Source organism: Bombus vosnesenskii, unplaced genomic scaffold, assembly GCF_011952255.1.
Source record: "Bombus vosnesenskii isolate JDL3184/JDL3185 unplaced genomic scaffold, Bvos_JDL3184-5_v1.1 scf7180000013265, whole genome shotgun sequence".
Taxonomy (NCBI): Eukaryota; Metazoa; Arthropoda; class Insecta; order Hymenoptera; family Apidae; genus Bombus; species Bombus vosnesenskii.
This window is the reverse complement of record NW_022882925.1, coordinates 3,200,827-3,221,553: the sequence shown is the minus strand read 5'-3', so window position 1 is coordinate 3,221,553 and position 20,727 is coordinate 3,200,827. Positions and strand designations below refer to the sequence as shown.

Below are 20,727 nucleotides of genomic sequence, written 5' to 3'. Positions count from 1 at the left end.
TAGGAGTAGTGGTAGTAGTGGTAGTAGTGGTGGTAGTAGTAATAGTAGTAGCAGTAGTAGCAGTAGTAGTAGTAGTAGTAAGTAGTAGTAGTAATTAAATCATAATACCCACATATAGTTTATCGACGTATTCCTATAATCCTATTTTGAGCCTCTGAATGTTTATGCACCATGTAAGGATTGCATCAACAGTAAGAGTATCATTTATTAATTTCTTTTTTCTCTTTTATATACGTATATGTAATATGTATACTTTTTTTACGTATTATTTGACTATTGGCAGCAATATTATGACCTTCGGCGCTTCAAAGTGCAATCAAAACGCTGTTCGATAAAAAATTGAAGACTGCTCTACGTTGAAGGCTGGTTGACCCTGAAACAACTCTGACTAGACATACATGGGAGTAGAAATTACTCGATCAATTATATAAGATGATTATATAAACGTTGAAAACACTTCTTGGTCCAGACCGAGAAATAAAACATTCGAAAAATTTACAATGTCTCGTAAAAGTAAAAACATGCACTTGTCGAAGGTGCTTTAATCAATAGCAGTTTATAGCGATAAACGATTCCTAATTCGTAAGATCATCTTCGTCTGTGGTATTATATACATCACACGAAATGCCCTTTATGTTTATTATAATACCTCTAATAAAACGCTCAAAATACTTGGAAAAAAATCCTCGTAGTACCATTTTGCGTAACAATGTATTATTTTTTTTCTACCAATAACAATATGTTATCGGTTGAAAAAGTACAGTCCTTCTATAATACTTTCCCCGATGTATGCTAGGCATTATTTTGGAGGGTATCGATTCCTTCCCGGATAGCCAAACGCAGCCTAACTACTCAGAACAGCCTAGTAAATACTTTTATTTCGATATAATTTTCTTTCTACTTAACATCTACTTCCGCACTTTGGCCATCCGGGCCGGATACCTCTTGAAAGAAAGCTTCTTTGAAACCTTCACCGTGGCTTCCTTTGAATCATTTTAATTTGTCTTGCTCTTTCGATGATGACGATGATGATGCACATGACGATGAAGCAGGTGTGACCTTGTCTCCTGCACGGCCGCCACCAGTGTTCTCACGGTTTCCTCGTGCCCCTCGAAACTGTCCGTTTTCTTCAGCTGGCTAAGAGATGAGGCTGCCCCCTCGCTGGCCGTTACACTGCGTTTGCTTTTTGGCCGAGGGAATGTTTCCCAGGAACGCTGCTTCTGCACCAGAGACGACGACTTCGGTGTAGGCCCGATCAAAAGAACCATTGTTTTCCTGGGATCCTGCGCGGATTGACCTACCGTCCCATCGACAATACTCGATCGCCTGCTTCCCGAGCCGGTGGTACTTAGGCTGTCACAGCTCGCACGTCGACGTCTCCTCACCTCCGTCGAGGCCTTCTCATCCGCGTAGAACACATCCTCCGAGTCACTAGCTGGATACACTTTGGTTCCCTTGCCTGCAGGAATCGATTGCTCGTCGGGAACCGCGTGTACCTGAGCCTGAACTCGCTTCTTCACCTCTCCCGTGCTAGACGCCTCCGAAATTCGTTGATATTCTCCTTCTTCCCCTGTTAGAAGTATGTGAATGATTTAAATGAATGAACTAGGATGATAAAATCAAATATGTCGCTTCATGCATCCTTCTTTGAGAAATTAGTTATATTAATGTTTCGGAGAACCGATGTTGTAAAATTAAAAGAAACAATGTAGCTAAGATATATGGTTTTTAAACGATGTTTGATGTGAAATGTTTGTTCTATGATGTAGAAGAATTTGAAGAATTTGGCATGAGAGATAGGTAATTGAGTGATGAATTGAATTGAACCGTGCATTTACATAGACATTGGTTTAATTAAAATTTTCATGATGTGCACCGAATGAAAAGAATACTCGAACTGTATAACTTGGAAGAAAGATGGAAATATCGTCCATCATCCATTAATACCCATTACATTGTTTTAAGTGGAACAGTATGTAATAACCGCATCACTTGTCAGTACGTTTGCTCCGAAGCGAGCCACTCTGTGCATCAACTTATACCTTAATTAATTAGCCGGCATAACTTTGAATGAAAGCGATACTTTGCCGCACTCGTTCCTGAATTGGGCGCGATAGTACAATAATTCTCGTGTACATTCATCAGGATTTTATTTACATCGATCATAAATGCTATCTACATAATCCTCTGAACTATCGTCAAATTTATAGCATCAAATTCTTTCTAGCAACATTATTTACTCGTGCATACAATCCTCACAGATCTATTCTTACCAGTCGTATGCGACTGTGGTTGCTGGGAATCCGTGCACCTTTCTGGTTGATCGAGTCCCTCGGCAGAATTATCTCCACTGCCACCCTTCAGAGATCGATACAAAGATCGTACTTTGCTGGCAGACCAGTGACCAGGCGGTGTTTTAGGCTTCGTACTGTCGGGAGACTTCCTCGGTCGTCGGCTCTGACTGCGATCACGACTTTCCTCTCTTCCCGGCGATTTCTTACGATCTTCTTTACTTATAGCTTTTTCAATCAATTGGCAAAACATTCCTTTTTTCGAGTCCGTTGATTTGGCCGTTCCATAGACAATAATGTTTCCACTCGAATCCAAGATAGCTTCGACATCAGCGGAAGGAGTACGGCAACGTGTTGGTACCTCCTTCGTTTCTAAATAAAAAATTCACGTGGATCACGTGATAATCTTGAAATTGGAGTATATTGAAATTAAGAGTAGATACCTTTCATGTAAAGCGCGTTATCTGCACTAGTTGCAGTAGTACGCGAATGTCGATGATCCTTGGTCGGGGCTTGGGTTTGCGGTTGCGGTGGTTCCTGCATTTGTAAACGTGCCAAGTGATCCAGTAACGCCTGCAAATGCTGATTACTGGCTGCATCAGAGGCTATCATGCTTACTTCACCAGCACTAACTCCGGTTGCGAAAGATTTTATATATGGTTCTAATTGTTGAGCAAGATTCTGCAATTGTTTTACCTGACTTCTTAACGATAGGATATCGTTCATCTGAATGAACAAAGGAATTCATTAATCAACATATCTGCAAGACGTTCAAGCTTTGCCAATAATAAAATCTAAATAATACCTGAGAATGGAATATTTCTTTTTCTATGTGAATTCTACATAACTGTTCATCCCAAAGTGTATCGAACACGTTTCTAAGACGTTCTAGTTCCATCTGATAATGCTCTAATTGTTGCTCTAGTACCCGACAATCCCTCGCCACCTGTTCGTAACGTATGCCCAACGGAGGTGTATTAGCTCTTCTCAGAACTGCCACATCACGATGTAATTCTTCTAAACGTTCCTTCACAGTGAGCAATTGCTGATTCAATTCCTTCAGCTGACTATCAAATGTTCGACAGTGGCTGGAAAACGGTCCACCGTCTGTCCCGCTCTTGGTTGGAATCCTCTGAGCAGACTTGCTGCTCTGCTTGGAAAAGAAATATCTCACGTAAACTCTGAGCCATTTCTTCCCAGAACGTCAGACATGTATATAGATATATACGGGTCTGAATAAACTGTCTGATACTGACTACCACATCATCGGCTAAGAAACTAACAAGAAACGAAACGTTTTCACGTCTGCCGAGAACAGTCAATTTGCTACAAGAATGACTGTATTCTAATCTGGCTACTAACTACCACCATACGATTAAGTACAAGCCACATCATATATCGAGTAAAATCCTGTAAACAAAAATACTTACACAGAAGTGTGCGCGAGAAATGCAATGAAAAAGAAACTTGTAATATGAACGTAAAGATGGAATTCGTAATCGAGAGGTGGCCAGGCTAAATGTATCTAAGTACCTGAATCACTGGCGGATCCTGTTGAGCCGTCGTGTGAGTTTGGTCATATAATGATTCCTTCTGGGATTGACCGACGTACGGTTGCAGTGCGCGAGCAAATTCATTCTTATAATTAGTCTTCAGATGTGCAGTCAATAGAGGCGGCCTCGATGGATATCCTAATTGTGCGACTCGACTTAGTCGTTCCAACATCGGATGGGCTAGCTCGAGAAATTGATATTTCGTCGCGCCGCTAGTAAAGGCAGTGCATAGCATTAAATGCATCTGCAGCACAGGAAGTGCACTACCTAATGAAAGCAATTGGCTTCGAACCATCCTTTCCTTCGTTTCAAACTGTCGCTGCAATTCTGTCAGAGTACTTCCATGCGTCTTCGTTATGGCTTCCTGCATTCCCTGACAGAAAGAATTCAATGTCCTTTTTTCGGAATCCAAACTATGTCGTAGTTCATCCAATTGTGATTTTAAAGCCAACACTCCGTCTCGCACGCCAGCTTGCAGCTCACAAATGGAATTAACAGCTCGTTCCATCTTCTTCGAAGCCTGTTGCCAGGCACTTTCAATATCAACGCAGTGAAGCCTCGCATCCGCAGGGGTATCGCGAAAACAAGTAGCGCAGAGCATGCACTTGGCACTTTGACTATACATTATGTATTGTTCTCCGTGGGTCGGGCAACGACGTTGTGTATCCTTGGTGCATTTGCTCATATGTAACACCTCGTGTGTAGAGAACATCTTCGCACGATGGGTATTCTCCCTGCAGTGTGTACACAAAGCTTGTCCTATATTCAAAAATAGTTTTAAGTTTCAAGGATAAGATAGTAGGATGATTGGGGTTACATTTATTATTGTTTGCTACTTACCACATGTTGTACAAAAAAACATAGTAGACTTGTCCCGTTTATCACAGTTGGCACAAGGTGGATTCTCAGAGTTTGCCAACTCAACTAGCTGACGTATCAGCTGATCAGGCGGTGGTTGTTGTGCTCCATCTTTCAACTGTGTCTGTTGCCTATGAGCAGTAATGTATTGTAAATTTGTGGTAACAGGCAATAGAAAGTGTAAAGAATAATATGAAAAATACTTCAACTCTTGCAAAAGAATATTATCATAAACTATAGAAAAATTCTCAGAGAAGTCATATATGAAGAGAAAAGGATTTCAAAGAACCATTACAACAGAATAAACAATTACAATAAGATGAATCTATAGAATTCCATTCTGAACGATAAATCAGAAACACATACACTTTACAATAAAGAAATATGTCTAAACAAGTACTTGCAAAACAAACATAATTTACAACTTATACAAACAATAAAAATAACTTTAGCTATATGGGTTTTATTTCATATATATCTCAATGAAGTTAAGCAAAACTTATCGCACCTATACATTCTATGCCACAAACATCAAAACAATTAGGAAATTTCATTCTTTAAACCCAAGATTATTGAAACAAAAGTGTACGAAGCAAAAGATCATCGTGGAGAAGGAACTGACAAAGACATAACAAATTTTGTCACTATGTTAAGACACAAAATTTACACAGAGACAGTAGAACTAATAGGAAATGTAATAACATGCACATAGTAGCCGAACCTAACCCAGACCTGGGATCGTCACCCACCCTAAGGACGCCATGCAATAACAGTCGTTGTTATCTACCCGCAGATGGGACAGGAGACTTTTCCCTCAAGATGAGGGCCACGGATGCAGCGGGCACAAAAGGTGTGAAAGCAGGACAGCAGACAAGGCTCGTTGTAATAGTCATGACAGACACCGCAGATGAGAGGATTCCTAGGCCCGCCACCGGTCACACCTGTCGTACCGTCATTCTCGCCGACGTCGATGCCGTCGACCGTCGTCCCCGCCGAGTTCGCCATCGTCGGCCAAACCAACGGTGGCCACCTGGAAACCAGAATCCAGAACGTGCTTCACCGACCACCACCTCAGCACCCTCCTTCATTTTTTTCTTTCTTTACGGTTACTTCACTATCAAAATTAAATCACTATTTAATAAAATCAAATGAAATACAACGTGCAACTACTTAAAATAATAAAAAGAAGGAATGTTTACCCTAAGACCGTTGGCCCGCCCGCCGCAGAAAAACCTGATAGGTAGTTTATCGGCTCGTCATTCTGACGTAGTATGGTGGGCGCAAACCCCCAGTTTGCGCCTGACGATCGACTCTGACGTCACTGAAATGGCACCAATCTCACCCCCTCCACTAAGGATGATACGTACACGTAGAAAAGAGGACGGGCTGCTGCTGCTGCTGCTGCTGCTGCTGCTGCACGCGCTGCTACGTGGTAAGGGTGCACCGGCCTGCACACAAGGTAACTATGATGTAAGTGTGCAGGAGTAGTGATGCACATACGTGCATGCACTCACAATGGATATTTGACCCTTTCTCCTACAAATTTTCAAATAATTTTATTGTTTCTATAAGGAATATGTTTGAAAATTTGAAAAATTTGTTTATGTAGAATCTTATTTAAGCATTGAACATTTTTAAGAGCTATCTTTGCATATAATGGATACGTGAGTAGTGATGCACGAATGTACGCCCACTGATAATGGGTATTTGACCCCTTTTTCTACAAATTTTCAAATAATTTTATTGTTTCTATAAGATATATATTTGAAAATTTGAAAAAATTGTCTACGTATAGTTCAAAATCTTATTTACATATTGGAAACACTTGAAAACTTTCTTTGCACGTAATACATACTAAAATAGATATGTATATAAGAACAGAGAATTTTAACTCTCTGAATAATAATTCATAATAATCGCTCGAAATTTACAACCTGTAAATAATAAATAATTACAAGTTTCGTTATCATCTGCAAAATTCTAACATTTTCAAACACGCGGTAATCGTGAGACACGATAAATGATGTAAGATACTGTAAAAGTTGTAAATAGCAAAACTTGTAATAAACGGCATTTTTCGCGTGTCCCAGAACTTCAGAGTAATATCTTCTGCCCATGAGCAAAGATGAGTACCATATTCATCTTCACTTATAAGTAACAGCTAGGGTTGCATATGGCAATAAAATAGTGCTGCGTTAACTGGCCGGGATTTTGCTTTGTTAACTGGCCATCGCTATCCCCACTAGTTCCTTAAACTGATTCCATGCCTTTGGTTTTAGACATATATGTAAAATAAACAAATATGTAAAAAATATGTGTGGGTATTCGTATCTCATTTGTCTTCTATCAAGAAAAACGATACTTGAGATTTTCTGTAACTAGTTAAATGAAATCTTAACCCATGACCAGAGTCAAATACTGTATACATTTGTAGGCTAGATCTATATGGGCGAAAGCAGCACCTCGACGTTCTCACCCCTCAGCACCGCCATCATTCGTTTTCTACACTTCTGCAGGGACCTACATACACATTGATATATGAGCCCTTCAGAAACCACATTGATCAACTGTATAAGTGGAAAGGCACAGAAAAGTAACGATTAGTCTACTAAAACAACTAATGAAGTGTAATCTAAGTAGAGATTTGTTTCATTCGCTAAGTATTACAACGAGTATGATATTTTGAATATTGTTAGTATTGTAGTATTTTGAGTATTGTTTGAATATTTATTTTTTGAGAATTAAACATTGATTACTTATGTAATGGAAATAGGAAATCAACAAAATACAGAGTTGATCAATCTGACTTCTGAAAGATTCATATACAGTAATAATAAGAGAATCATTCGATCCTCATTATGTATATCACGACAGATTGCGATTATTCAAATACAGTTTGACGAACGATGTCCGATAATGATTATGCATTTGAGAAAAATATATTTTTAGTGATATCACGATATCTTTTTTCATCGTTATGGTAATCTCGTTTTCATGAAATTATTGTGAGATTTATGAAATACTATCGCAACATAGCGGTGAAAAGGCGAACTAATTTCTCTATCTGTCCTTGTCCACACTAGTGCCACAGACGAGGTACAAAATAGACGTGACATTCAATGCATTTTCGTTTTGGAGGTCATTCTACCCTTATAATATTTTCGAATCGCATGCGACGTTATCGATTTAGTATAGTAGCGGTTCTTATGACATTACAAATAGGGTGTATAGGACAAGACATTTTACGCGTGAAGTACTCTATTGTATTCCAACTGTATTATGATACAACTGATCGGAAAGGTAATTTCGTGTAAAAACTATTGACGAATTAACGCAAACCGCTCGTCTGCACCGGTCCAAAAATTGGGCGCGCAAACGCGTCGGCAAACGCGCGTTCTTTACACCGGATATTAACAATATTTTGTAAACAACTTACAAATTATATTTTATACAGATTATAATTTACGATTCGATTGTGAATGGTTAATTGGATTGAGCATGACTAATCGTTTCTTTGACTAATCGTTTCACCGATTCTGTTATCCTAGATCCTATTAGGCTCGAATGTCACTTGTTCATTTTAAAACAAGTACTTGTCTGGAGGTTACACTGTCTATAAATGCATACACTAAGGCACCAAACCTTCCACTTCGGCCGTAAAATATTGGAAAATCACAAGAATCATTGGAAAATTCAAGAAACGACAGGATCCTATGAGTTCTTTCAATCCGTGAACACTGCATTCAAGCATGACATAGTTTTAAGTAAAATAAATGTAAATTTTATATTATATTATTTCTATTACATTGCCTACGTGTATATAATATTTTGTCACATACATAATATACGCGTCATTATAAACCATATAAACAATACATCTACAATATTATATACATTTAAAAGTATTATACCATTTAATATAGCATAGCTTATGGGTAATATGTTACATTATATTATAAAACTAAATTTGATGTAAATTACTATATGTTCTCACAATTTCATTGAAGAAATCAATATCACAAAGAGGATCCTCCTGTTTTATCATTCGCCCTTAACTGTCGTCACTCTAAGCTCTCATCCTCGCTATCTTCACAAATTAGAAAAAGGGAACGTACAAAAATTTTGAAATATATTTTTGTTTACATATTAAATGTAAATGAACATTCAAAGTGGGAATAAACAAGTAAATGTTTATAACTAACACAAAATATTTAGAAATAGGACAAATTTTCAGAAACATTCACAAAAATCTATATAAATTAAGCAAACAGCCTCCGTCTTCCATCTTAATTATAGTCGTATCGTCTATATTTGTCATGTGACACATCAGCCCCTCTGCATCTATTATCAATCCTACCCTCTGTCTTTATCGAATACTGTGACGGTGTCTTTCTATCGCCACTCCTATCGTTTGTTCTTGTCGCACGCTATCCCCTTCCTGTCTGCGTTCGTCATGTACAGCCAACTGTTAGGTAGTGAAGGAACTGTAACTTGGAGCATTTATGGATAGATCTCAAAATGTGGTATGTCCGAACACAAAAATGGAGCTACATGATCTGTGTGTTGGATAAACCATGTGATACCATCTATCCAAAAACGACCTAAGTTATAATTCCTTCGATATGTAATAAATGGCGGGACGTGGCATATCTGTAGACAGAACTTAACCTACTTGATCTGAAACATGGGTTGAACAAGCCATGGGGTGTCATCTACCTTTCAGTTCCTTCGCTATATAATACATGGCAGCACATGCCTTGATCGCAGATAAGGAGGGTAATAGTGTACGACAAAGCAAACAATAGGAGTGCCGATAGAAACAGATTGCCGATTGGTTATGCCAATATAATTGATAATTAGTCTTAACTTTTTTGCAATATGGATATTTATATAATATTAACAAAGGTCTACAAAGAAAAAAGAAATAAAAAATGCTAAGATATGTACTACCTATGCTACCTATGCTAAGATATTTTATGTAATAACATAAAATATAATATAGTGTTTCTTATTTTTATTATGTAAAAGATATGCTATGACATATATCGTATTCGAAAATATTAAGATTTGCCTTGAAAAGCTGATATGCAGTAGTAAAGTAATAAATCGACCTATTCTTAAATCTAGTTTCAATTAATTAAGGAAATTTGTTTAATTTAGTTCATTTTTCAGGCCCATTTTCTCTGTATTATTAATAATTGAAATAAATCACAATATTTATCAGATTAATTAAACTATAAATTTATGCAATATTTATATAGGCAACTACCAATTTATTATTAGATAAAATAGGTTCTATCGAACAAAACGAAATTAAACTACAAAGCGACAAATGTTTTATCCATTCTTGCCTTGCTATTTTATATTCTGGTTAATAATACATCTCGTTACGAAATTGAGATTTAAATTAACTTCCAGAATCGTAGAGAAAGAAACGAAGGACCAATAAGGATCAAGGACAGTTACGATAATTTGTCATTTGCAATTGATCCTAAATGCATGTATTAACCATAAAAAGCGAACGTTCCAACTTGATTTATTTAAAAACAAAGAGTTTTTTAATAAAATATTTATCATTTCACTTTTCTAGACATCAGTATTAAAGACTAGAAATTAACGTTATTACAACGACGATACTGATTTTTTCCTCGTATTCCTACAATACCTATACAAATTTCCTAAAAATTGAATTTACAACAAATTGGTACTAATCGATCAAAGAAAGAACGTGTTATCCGTAACTGATAGTATATCCCATGGAAATCATAAGTGTCTCTTTAATAGCAGGATGTAGCTGTTTCTCTATGTATCTGGTCAAAGCCTGGCTGGCACCGCGTAAAAACACATCTTCCATTTCTCTGGCGACGTGTTCTTTCGACTGCCAATTTCTGCTATCGTTTTCTAAGTCAATTGGGAAAATATTATCCAACGTTTCATCGATATACAAATGTCTGGTTTCTTTCGGCGCGTCGTTCTCACTTATGTGATAGCTATCTTCTCTTTTAACGTTCGCCTTTGATTCGTTATTGTCGTCTAAATTTTTCGGAAGAATCTTCGTTATATTGTTCAAGTTGCTTTGCCTCGTTTGATGTTGTTCGGTGCAATTGCCAGTTTCGTTGGTTTTTGACCGTTTACTGGTCAATGCTGTTGCAAAATCTTCAGGAGTAATTGTCTCCGTAGATCGTAATATCTTTATGGGATGACTGCTGGCTTCCTGACCACTTTCGAAAGATCCTGGAAAGCGGCGAACGCTCGAGGAACTTACGACAACGTCAGATTCGACCAGGGCTCGCTTTTCTCTTGGCAGAGATTTAGTCAGCCAAATGTTTTTTCTCCATATTCCTAATTTCGTAAGAGGCGCGCTTACGATACGAGACTGACGAGTTTCGTTTGGTATAACGATATCTACTTCTTTTGAAACACCCACCAATTGACGTGGTTCCGCTGCTTCGTAATCATCGTGCAATGTTAGGGGCAGAAGTCCATACTGCAGAAGATTAAATGTTTTATTCTTGATACAGCAGAAATTAAAAGTCAGTTAGAGGATAACTTATCAATACCTGAGCACTTACAATGGCTATAAAAAGTATTTACATATCATTGTATTTATTATAGCATTTATATGCTAAAGGGTTAATTAATAGGCCCAGAGTATATTAGATTCTGTATCATTTGGTAGTACTTTCGTATAAATACAGGACTTGGATATTACGAAGATGAAATGTAGAACTTGATAAAAACGCTCCAGTGGAAAATAAAAGAATGTACCCATAATTTTTGTAGCCACTGTATCATAGAAAACTTTTATGGATATATTGTATGTATATTTTTAATATATTATAAAATTTCATTCTGTCATTATATCTGTGAAACGAGGCACCACTTTTATGATTATATTGGTAAAGTTTGTTGCTAATGAAATTTCAAACTTTTTCCTATAACATAAATAATATATTCAGAAAAGATTTCTATAAGTGTTCGCGTGTCTTTTTGAGCTACTATAGACTACAGATATTTACGCAAAGTCATAGTTTTACGAAAAAGATTAAAGAAATGGAACCTAAGCAACAATATGTTGTTACGTGTTATATGTAATCTCTATATTTTTGCACCTTTAAGTTTCCCATAAATACATCAATATCCGCAGTCTACTTATTAGAAGCGAAATAAACGAATTACCTCGTCTCGAGGTGGATAAAATGGAGGCCACTTGTCTTGTCTTTTAATTTGCTTGTCTAAACGCGTAGGGCGACAACCGTAAGCGTAGATAGAAGCAAATCTGGGCTCTAAGAAGCTGGACTCCGTTCTTATGCGCATCTGTCCTCTACCACGAGCGATTGGACTTGTTAAAAAGTCAACACCTGCTCGTCTCAATCTTAGAGTCATCGTACAAGATTCAGCCGGTATAGGTGGCTGATGATCCCGCGGCATTAACGAAACTATCCCAGAGACGGATAAATCATTAAACATCACCCGAGTCTGCAGAGAATTGTTGCCAGGCTCGTAAATACATTTTTCGACCCTGGCCCATGGATTTCCGGTGTTTCTAGCACCTTGTGGCAACTAAACAGCAGAGAACTATGTTAAAAAGGAATTAACGTTTAGAATTCTTTTTTAATAATCAAGTTTAAATATAAGTTTCCCTCTTAAAGCTTTTGACAAATCTCAACGGACAACTATTCTGTGTGTATAATTTATTAAAGAAAAAATTCGATCTTCCATCCGAGACTTGTTTTAAACTCCTATCTTTGATGTAAATTTGAGTGCAATTCACGTAATAAATATTACTTTAACAGCAATCCGGGAGACTGACATCTCAAGTGGTACAGAACGGAGTTCTTGTTGATAAAACATTCCCGCTTCCTCCTCTTCAAGTCCTTTCCTTCTACTCGAGTCTTTGTGAAGTGCATCTAGGGCACGTTCCAATCTTCCACCGCAGGCTTCCCAATTGCCGATGTTCGAACGAGCAGAACTGATCGATGAATATGCCAGTAGCAAGATCACTGATACCTTAAAGGCTGACACCATCTCTGTAAACAACAGAAGAAGTGAAGTAGCATGGTTATAAAATAATTTTGAACATTTATGCAATTACACATAATCACATAAATGTCACTGCATACGTTTCAATTTCAACATGATAAGACTGCAGCCGTAAATAGCAATAAGAAGAAAAAGATCTGCAGATTGCCACAACATAAAATACTCAAGGGAAAAATTGATAAGAATCTAGCATTTAAACGAGGAGAAAAGTAGCCAGGTCATTGTCCTTTCTATGTTTCTGTGATAAAGACAACTGCAATGACACTTTCAAGGCTCATAAAAAGGCAAGAAGGCGCATCTACGTGTGGTGGCATCATTAAAATATCTCAGTAGGTATATCCTGTAGAAACTCAGTGAATTCGAGCCGCTGAAACAGAGCATGAATGCGTCTTCCTTCCGTCTATTTCAGCGACAATCGAGTGAAACCAGGAAGCACAATTTGGACGCGAACTGCCTCTATTGTATTCACCGATTATTATTAATTCTTCCGAGTAACTATCGAATTAGTCGCACTGATATTCCAAAACGCTAGAATATATTCTAATCTTTTCCTTAATATCTAGTTAAAAAGAAGTACCATAAAATAAAAAAAAAATCTACGAAATTTTGTAAAATGTTATCAATTCGTGAAAATACAAGTTTCACAAAACTTGCAACTGAAAAATCTTACACAAATTTAATACTATCAAACGCTTCTGTGTAATGTCCAATTTTTAAAAATACTACAAAATAAAGCAATATTTGCGATATTTCTAATCCATAAAAATGCAATGTTCACTTTTGCCAAGTTCCAATTGAGAAATCTTACACAAAATCAATGCTATTTAGCGTTTCGTACAAAACACGTTGGCTTCAGTCTTGCAAGTTGTTAAATGGTGGACGATGTTATAACACGAAAAACAATACGATTTCCCAGCACAGATGCAACACGAGTTTCTCAATTTCCTAATTGACCGATACTGAAACGCTGTAGTGTACGTAGGCGTAGTGTTTCATTCGGGTACACGCAACCTTTTTACGGGATCTCAAGTACGAAATCTTATTGTTTAGACGGAACGTATGAATCTTGGTTGGCAAGGTGAATAAGGCCAGCACCACTATTTTTGTATGCTAATGCGCGATTCGATGTTGATTTCATCTGCTGGTGCTTTCGCGCTCCGTTAACCGGCACTCTAATGTCGATTTTGCAATTTTTTTGCCAAGGAGTATTCATATCTTCGTAGTATCATCTTTTCTACCTTAGTTCCTGTGCCATAAGCCGTATATTTCTTTGACAAAACTTTGAAGAATCCACTTTAGAGAATATTATTAATGTAAATTCTAATTATCTATATGAATGATCAGTTCCAGAAAAAGAGAGAGAAAGATTCAGTACAAAAAAAATAGAACAAACTTGGACAATTATTTTCATTCAGATTTGTTCTCAGATAAATTCTTTATGTCAGATAAAATTGTTAAAGTATACAACGACAAATGTAATTTTTATTATCTGTAATTAATATATAATATTATTGTTTTAATTAACAATAATTATTAATTATTTCTGTAAAAATTATATACCGATAAATATCAAATGACATCGAGTAAGAGTAAAGTAAAGTGTAAGGGAAAGTGCAAAGATTTTCTCTCTAATATAAAGCAAAAAAAGAAAGAAAGTATATACTTTGATTATTACCAGCGAAAAGTAGCAGCTAAAATAGTGCATGTCAAAGTAGTGAAAAGTATGAATTAAAATTTATACATATACGTATGTACTTACTGAAAACTCGATATTAAATGACGAAAAATTTCGTACAAATTTTCTGATTATTCCTTCAGAAGATGGGAGTACTCAGCTTGCACCTTTGGTGTAAGGCAGATCGAATAACAATGAAAGTGGCTAGATACGCGAGGCAACTCCTACTCTTAAGTCTTTCTTTCTTTCTTCTTCCGCTGGTGCGTGGAATACACTCGAAAGCAACGAGCTTGATCGCAGCATCGCGTGAGATTTATTCTGTAAATTAACGATTTCATAATTCACAAATGAATCGGTAATTATGGCATGGTAATCTTTAAATAAATAAGCATTTACACGCTTTAATATAATATAAACAAATTCATATGTTAATAATAATAATAATAATAAATAAAAATATTAACATATACATATAATTAAATTGAAATGTTACTCAAATTCTTTAAAAATTGAACTTACAATTTTTTAAATCTACGATTTGATATTGTCTAATATCGTATTCTGATTATAGATATCAAACTTACATTAATACAAGAGTATAAAAATAATTTCGGATTGTATTTCATGTTTCACACTTCAAGTGATTATAGTGAAATTAATCGGCCGAATTATAGATTAATTGAAATTGAAGGATACGCGATCGATGCGACCTCAAACAGTCTATCACGCTATCCCTCTATTTCTTTGGAAATAAACATGATGCATCAACTTGCTTATTACGTGTGTGATAGTGCGAATTATGCTGCAATTACGAACATTCGTTAGATATCATGTGTTTATAGGAAAACGTCCAAGTTACTTGTGAATTGAATCACCTTCAAATTCCTAACAGAAACACACGAACAGTTTTCTAGGTTATGTACATAAAATGTATTTTTCTCAAAGGAATTTGTGTTTACTTATTATAATTTTAGGTGAGATATTCATATATTTTATTTCACTTTCTATCATAATACAATTTCAATCTTCCCTATCTGCTTAGTTCATGTGATAGGTGTTTTCGCACGAATGGACAAATGCGAGATGCTAGAAGTAATTTCGTTCAAAAATTCTGATGGAGAACCTGAACCTGATACAGGAAACATCAAATATGAAGAAGAGAATAAAATTATCGAAGCGAACGTGACAATAAACAATTCAACTGCTAATGTGACTAAAGTCAATTGCCTAACGGATAAAGTCTATGGACCAGTAGAAGTAACATAATAAAATATTTGAGAATGTTAAATTTAAAATGGAAGGGAATAAATTACAAGCATTAACTATTTCAGATTGTTAACGCAACCAGATTAATGAAATTATTAATCTTAGAACCTGGACCATCAAACAAAAGTAGAAATGATAAAGAAGGCAGACTTTTACCAGGAACTTGTGTGATAGTATTATTTTATGCTAGATGGAGTATATTCAGTAGTCAAGCTGCACCGCACTTTAATGCATTACCACGTTCATTTCCACATATTAAGGCAGTGGCATTAGACGCAATTAAATACCAAAAGTAATAAGTACAATAAAGTAAAACAATTTATTTATATGATTAAAAGAAGTCTATAAATATTTTGCGTTTTCCATGTTTTTAGTTTTAATGCTCAATACGGAATTGTTGGAGTCCCAACATTAATGCTTGTTCACAATGGAAAACCTGTAGCAAAATTTAATTACACTGTTTATACATTGGAAGCTTTTGCAAGATTTATAACACAAATAACTAATTTACAACCAAATGGATCATTATATGTTACATCTTTGGATTTTTCTGGCCCTGTTTCTAGTACACCTTCTAATGGGACGGATTATTGTCTAGTCCTTTCATGGATCTTCATTACTGCATGTGCTTTATACTTCACATCTCAAAGCAGGTGGTGGCAACAGTTTGTAGAATTAATTCAAAATACATGGCGTGAAAGTAATGCTCAACACGAGCATGCTGATTAGAATATAAAAAGGGACTATCTTATATTCCATACAAGAAATTATGTCATAAGATACAAACATAAGATCTTATTATTAATTCGCATGGTATTCTATGCGGTATAAATGTTAAAAGAATGTAAATATACTTCGATAAATAAGTAAAATGTATGTTATTTAAAAAAAACACGTAATTAACAATTCTTTTACAATCCTCCAGTATTCATAAAATTATCTATGCTACAAATTTTGCATTTTGCACATGAGTAATATAGATTACGATCAATTTATATACTATAATGAAAATATTGTAAAACTTAATTTTTAGTGGTAATAGAAATTACAAAATAAGCTACAGGAAGTTTCGTAATTATGAAGTTCAAACGGAACTTGAACACACCGCGCGCCTTTTGTCAATTGAACATCTAATTTATTACCAACAGTTTTCAATTGTTCTAACGTATGTCTACAATTGCACATGGTCTGACATTCTCAAAATAGGAAATACAACGATATTATGATAATTCGTGTTACAGTAAGACAATTATTATGTTGTATATGATAAAGCTTGAATTTGACTTCGATAGTTCTATACCGAAACTCGCATGTAATGGCCGACTTCGCGATTCACTTATCACATCCCTAACTTCATGATTGTTGTGTGCGGCATTTGTTTGCGCTGAAGTTCGTCTCTAATGAGTTTTGTTATCGCTGTTATTATAAGAAAGAGATGCTGTTTATTTTTATGTAATATAATTGATCATACTTGAGTAAACATCCTATGAGAAATCAAGTCTCCTGAAGAAACATCATGACATTATTCTGTATCTGGACACAATTAAGAGATTTTACTGATTTTTGTGATTCATCGTCAGGTTAGGTTCTTAACGAGAAGCCGGCTTTATTTTTTAATTAAGGATAGGGATAGGCGAACGAAAAAAGAACCAGTTAAGTTTGTAAAAAGAGTAGAGGGCCAGGTTAAGGTCAACAAAGACCCTCTACGAAGTCGGCAGTAAAACGATAAAAATAATGGGCTCGTTGAATCTCATTTGCCCGATGTGCTGTGGTGAAACATTTAACAATCCACAGTCATTAAAGTACCATTTATTAAGCATGACGGACAACCTATACTGTCCTAGTTGTTCGCAGCGATCTGACTCAGTAATGGCACTCATTCAACATTTGGATCGATGTGGACAAAGCGTTGAATCAGAGGCATCATCTGAATCAAAGTACGAGCCTAAAGAAGAAACTCAACAAGAATCTCATCCGGACACAGAAGTGCTAATGGTTGGCACCAAGTAAAACGTTTTTTATAACTATATGTATTTTAGTGTTTGCTTAATAATTTTAATTTTAGGACACAAATGTCGAAGGAATAGATCAAAGTTTTCTAGCAACTGTAAATGATAGTGGAATTATGATAGTTGGAGGACCTCAAACTATACAAGTTGATGAAAATGGTGTGTAGAAATTTTAATTTAATCTATATTAATTATATTTATTTGATTATTGTTTCTAATAAAAATATCAGGAGATATTAAAGTCGTAGAAAAGATGGAAACTGAAGAGACACAAATGGAACAAAATTCTCTGGAATTTAAGATTACAGAAAAAGTTCCTAATATCACAAGCAAAGCAGAAGAGAAATCTTTATCCCAGGATCAACTAGTAACAATTTCAACCACTTCAGAGACAGATGATAAAAACAGAAATAAAAATGTAATTACTATTTTACCTGATGGGTCAGAACTTTTAGATGGAGAAACTGGCACTCTGATAAATATGGATCATATAAATGATGTAGGTGAATTAGATGAAGATGGGCTTCTACATGTTAAACAAGAACTTTGTGAGGTATAAACAAGGAAGGCGTTATTTATTAGCATGTATACAAATGAATAAATTGTATAATAGAGAGAATATTTCATTATTGTAGATAGAACCAGAAGCAGTTTATAGTTGTACTAGTTGTGATATGAGCTTTAATTCTGTTGTGGAACATATAAAACAATTTCATGATGGACAAGAAGTATTACTTGAAATAGCTGATCAGTTAGATGATATACCTACAGTACCTGCAACTAACACCTTACATTCAGAATCAGGAAATGTAATCAATACTAGACAAAGACAGAGTATGAACACTCTGCGTACAGAAGAGTGCGTAGACAGTGAAGGAAGATTATATACAAGAAAAGTAGTACAAATAGAAAGATTCTGGGATAGAACTCCAGCACAAACATCACTTCAATCTACTAAAGCACCAATGATTGAAAAGTTCTTTTCCAATGTAGAAGGAGTGAAAGTATGACAAACATCTATTTCTTTTTATATTATAAAAAAATGTTTATATTCTTTGGTATATATATATATATATCTATATATTGATTATAGGTACGAGAAAAAAGATTAGCTGCAACACCAATGAGAATGTACAGATGTAATCAGTGCCTTCAGCAGTTCTCCAAATTAGGAAACTTCCGAGTGCATGCATGTCTTCACGGCAATAATCGTTGCGATAGTTGTGACCAAACTTTCGCAACACCGAAAGCATTACAACTACATGCAAAGGTACACGAAGGTGAACCTGATCCAAATCAAAAAACTTTCATATGCGAAACTTGTGGTACAGAATTTTGTTCGCACAAAAGCTTGCGCTTGCATTCTCGAATGCACGCGCCGGTCAGAGCAAGGCATGTTGATGCACCTGAAGGAACACCTAGTGCAACATTTACGTGTCCCGAGTGTGGTAATATTTTGAATATTTAGTTTAAGAATGTAATTGGTTTTTTCATCTTAAAACACATTTGCATTTAGTCAACTGTTAATTGTTCATAGGTAAAACGTTAGCGGAATCATACAAAGAAGCACACATGGCATTACATTCTGGTGACTCTGTAACTTGTACTGTATGCAATAGAAAATTCGATTCTGCTGATAGCTTAGCAATGCATGCCGCAGTACATACAGAACTAAGTCAACCACATTCGCCAACACCACCTACTACTGAAACAGCTACAACTGCTGAACCCGCAGAAAGTCAAAAGCCTTATCAGTGTCAACATTGTGGTCGAAGATTTACGAGACCTCACGAGAAAGTGAAACACGAACGTATTCATACCGGAGAAAAGCCACACGCGTGTGAAGTAAGCATAGTTTAAGTAATATAATTAAGATATTGTGATTTCTATTATAGTACTATACAAATACTTTATTATTTCTTAGGTTTGCGGTAAAACTTTTCGTGTTTCTTATTGTCTGACTTTACACATGAGAACTCACACTGGTGTCAGACCATATGGATGCCAACATTGTGGTAAAAGATTTAAAGCTTCTTCTGTGTATAATCATCATTTACTTACACACGGGGAAGAACGTGCTTACACGTGCCCTTATTGCCCAAAAACTTTCAAAACACGTGTTCAATTAGCAGGACACAAAAACAGCCACACTAAACCATTTCGATGTACTGAGTGTTCCCGCCCATTTGCTTCCTTGTACGCCGCGCGTGCTCATATACAAACTCACAAAAAAGACAATAATCTAAAATTTAGTTGTTATATTTGTGGTGCATCCTATGGTAGAGCATTTGCATTGAAAGATCATTTGAAACAACATGGTCAAGATGTGATAGCTCCACCGGAGCCGGTAAGAGAAGAAGAAATTCACGAAGGAGAAGATTTTTTACTTGCAGAAGAAGAGGTTGAGGATGATGAACTAGTTATTCCGTCACCGTTACCCGTTGCGCAATCATCAGAAGCAGATGACACAGAATGAGACTACAAAAGCTAGTCAGATGTTCGTTACAAAAATTGTAGTTTAACATTGTTCAATATAGCAAAAAAAGGATAATGACGGATAAATACCTATTTTCTGTAGTGTTCAAAGAATATCCGAAAAATTTGTATTCATGCATTGAATATTATAAAATTTTAATTTTTATGAACAAATGACATTCTAATATGAACTGCTGCTGTGACTAAATATGGTAGTATTCCTTTGTAAATAACATACTATGAATTTGTATATCCTTGATAGTGTTGTGTGGATAGAACTTGTTAAATACGAATAACGATTGTATGAGAGACTAGTTTTATTATGCCTGTTTAATATATTAAAGCAAAAAAAATCTATATTTAATTTGATATATTTTAACAATTCAGTTCCATTATTAGTTGTGTTCAATATTTCAGACCTTTCTTAATTTTTATTTTCATTGTTATTTATTAGCTATATAAGAAAACATATAATAAAAAGGTTAAAAAATATTACTTTATTTTAACTATAAAATAAAAATCTGATAAGAGAAAGGGAAAGAGAAGATCAAAGATTA

At 35.6% G+C, this 20,727-nt stretch overlaps 4 protein-coding genes across 11 annotated transcripts; 2 read left to right on the top strand and 2 right to left on the bottom strand.

The window, feature by feature from the left end:
• Window positions 1-141: 141 nt before the first annotated feature.
• LOC117243331 (RING finger protein 207-like) lies at window positions 142-7,386 on the bottom strand. Of its 5 annotated transcripts, none has more exons than XM_033510703.1 (9): window positions 7,165-7,386; window positions 5,902-6,150; window positions 5,490-5,732; window positions 4,685-4,833; window positions 3,825-4,603; window positions 3,097-3,441; window positions 2,735-3,017; window positions 2,274-2,663; window positions 142-1,573 (listed from the first exon to the last, which is right to left on the bottom strand). In XM_033510703.1, exons 3-9 carry the CDS (start codon window positions 5,705-5,707, stop codon window positions 996-998), a joined length of 2,742 nt encoding a protein of 913 aa, XP_033366594.1. In that variant the 5' UTR covers window positions 5,708-5,732; window positions 5,902-6,150; window positions 7,165-7,386; the 3' UTR covers window positions 142-995. The 5 variants fall into 5 exon arrangements, with proteins under 5 accessions (XP_033366594.1, XP_033366597.1, XP_033366596.1 ...); XM_033510706.1 differs by lacking the exon at window positions 7,165-7,386 and having other exon boundaries at window positions 142-1,220; window positions 1,302-1,573; window positions 5,902-6,129; XM_033510705.1 differs by lacking the exon at window positions 7,165-7,386 and having other exon boundaries at window positions 142-1,570; window positions 5,902-6,130.
• Window positions 7,387-10,026: 2,640 nt separating this feature from the next.
• LOC117243359 lies at window positions 10,027-15,061 on the bottom strand. 2 transcript variants are annotated; one of them, XM_033510770.1, is made up of 5 exons: window positions 15,005-15,061; window positions 14,505-14,738; window positions 12,491-12,732; window positions 11,882-12,265; window positions 10,027-11,189 (listed from the first exon to the last, which is right to left on the bottom strand). In XM_033510770.1, exons 3-5 carry the CDS (start codon window positions 12,728-12,730, stop codon window positions 10,434-10,436), a joined length of 1,380 nt encoding a protein of 459 aa, XP_033366661.1. In that variant the 5' UTR covers window positions 12,731-12,732; window positions 14,505-14,738; window positions 15,005-15,061; the 3' UTR covers window positions 10,027-10,433. The 2 variants fall into 2 exon arrangements, with proteins under 2 accessions (XP_033366661.1, XP_033366662.1); XM_033510771.1 differs by lacking the exon at window positions 15,005-15,061 and having other exon boundaries at window positions 14,505-14,817.
• A 45-nt stretch (window positions 15,062-15,106) lies between these two features.
• Window positions 15,107-16,562, top strand: LOC117243374 (thioredoxin domain-containing protein 15). Of its 2 annotated transcripts, none has more exons than XM_033510804.1 (4): window positions 15,107-15,394; window positions 15,463-15,677; window positions 15,752-15,978; window positions 16,061-16,562. In XM_033510804.1, exons 1-4 carry the CDS (start codon window positions 15,349-15,351, stop codon window positions 16,413-16,415), a joined length of 843 nt encoding a protein of 280 aa, XP_033366695.1. In that variant the 5' UTR covers window positions 15,107-15,348; the 3' UTR covers window positions 16,416-16,562. The 2 variants fall into 2 exon arrangements, with proteins under 2 accessions (XP_033366695.1, XP_033366697.1); XM_033510806.1 differs by having other exon boundaries at window positions 15,133-15,394; window positions 15,475-15,677.
• A 410-nt stretch (window positions 16,563-16,972) lies between these two features.
• On the top strand, window positions 16,973-20,537 carry LOC117243336 (zinc finger protein 135-like). 2 transcript variants are annotated; one of them, XM_033510716.1, is made up of 7 exons: window positions 16,973-17,681; window positions 17,752-17,854; window positions 17,938-18,248; window positions 18,331-18,699; window positions 18,789-19,143; window positions 19,233-19,540; window positions 19,620-20,537. In XM_033510716.1, the coding sequence occupies exons 1-7, from the start codon at window positions 17,421-17,423 to the stop codon at window positions 20,169-20,171; spliced, it is 2,259 nt and encodes a 752-aa protein (XP_033366607.1). In that variant the 5' UTR covers window positions 16,973-17,420; the 3' UTR covers window positions 20,172-20,537. The 2 variants fall into 2 exon arrangements, with proteins under 2 accessions (XP_033366607.1, XP_033366606.1); XM_033510715.1 differs by having other exon boundaries at window positions 16,974-17,681; window positions 17,926-18,248.
• Window positions 20,538-20,727: the final 190 nt, after the last annotated feature.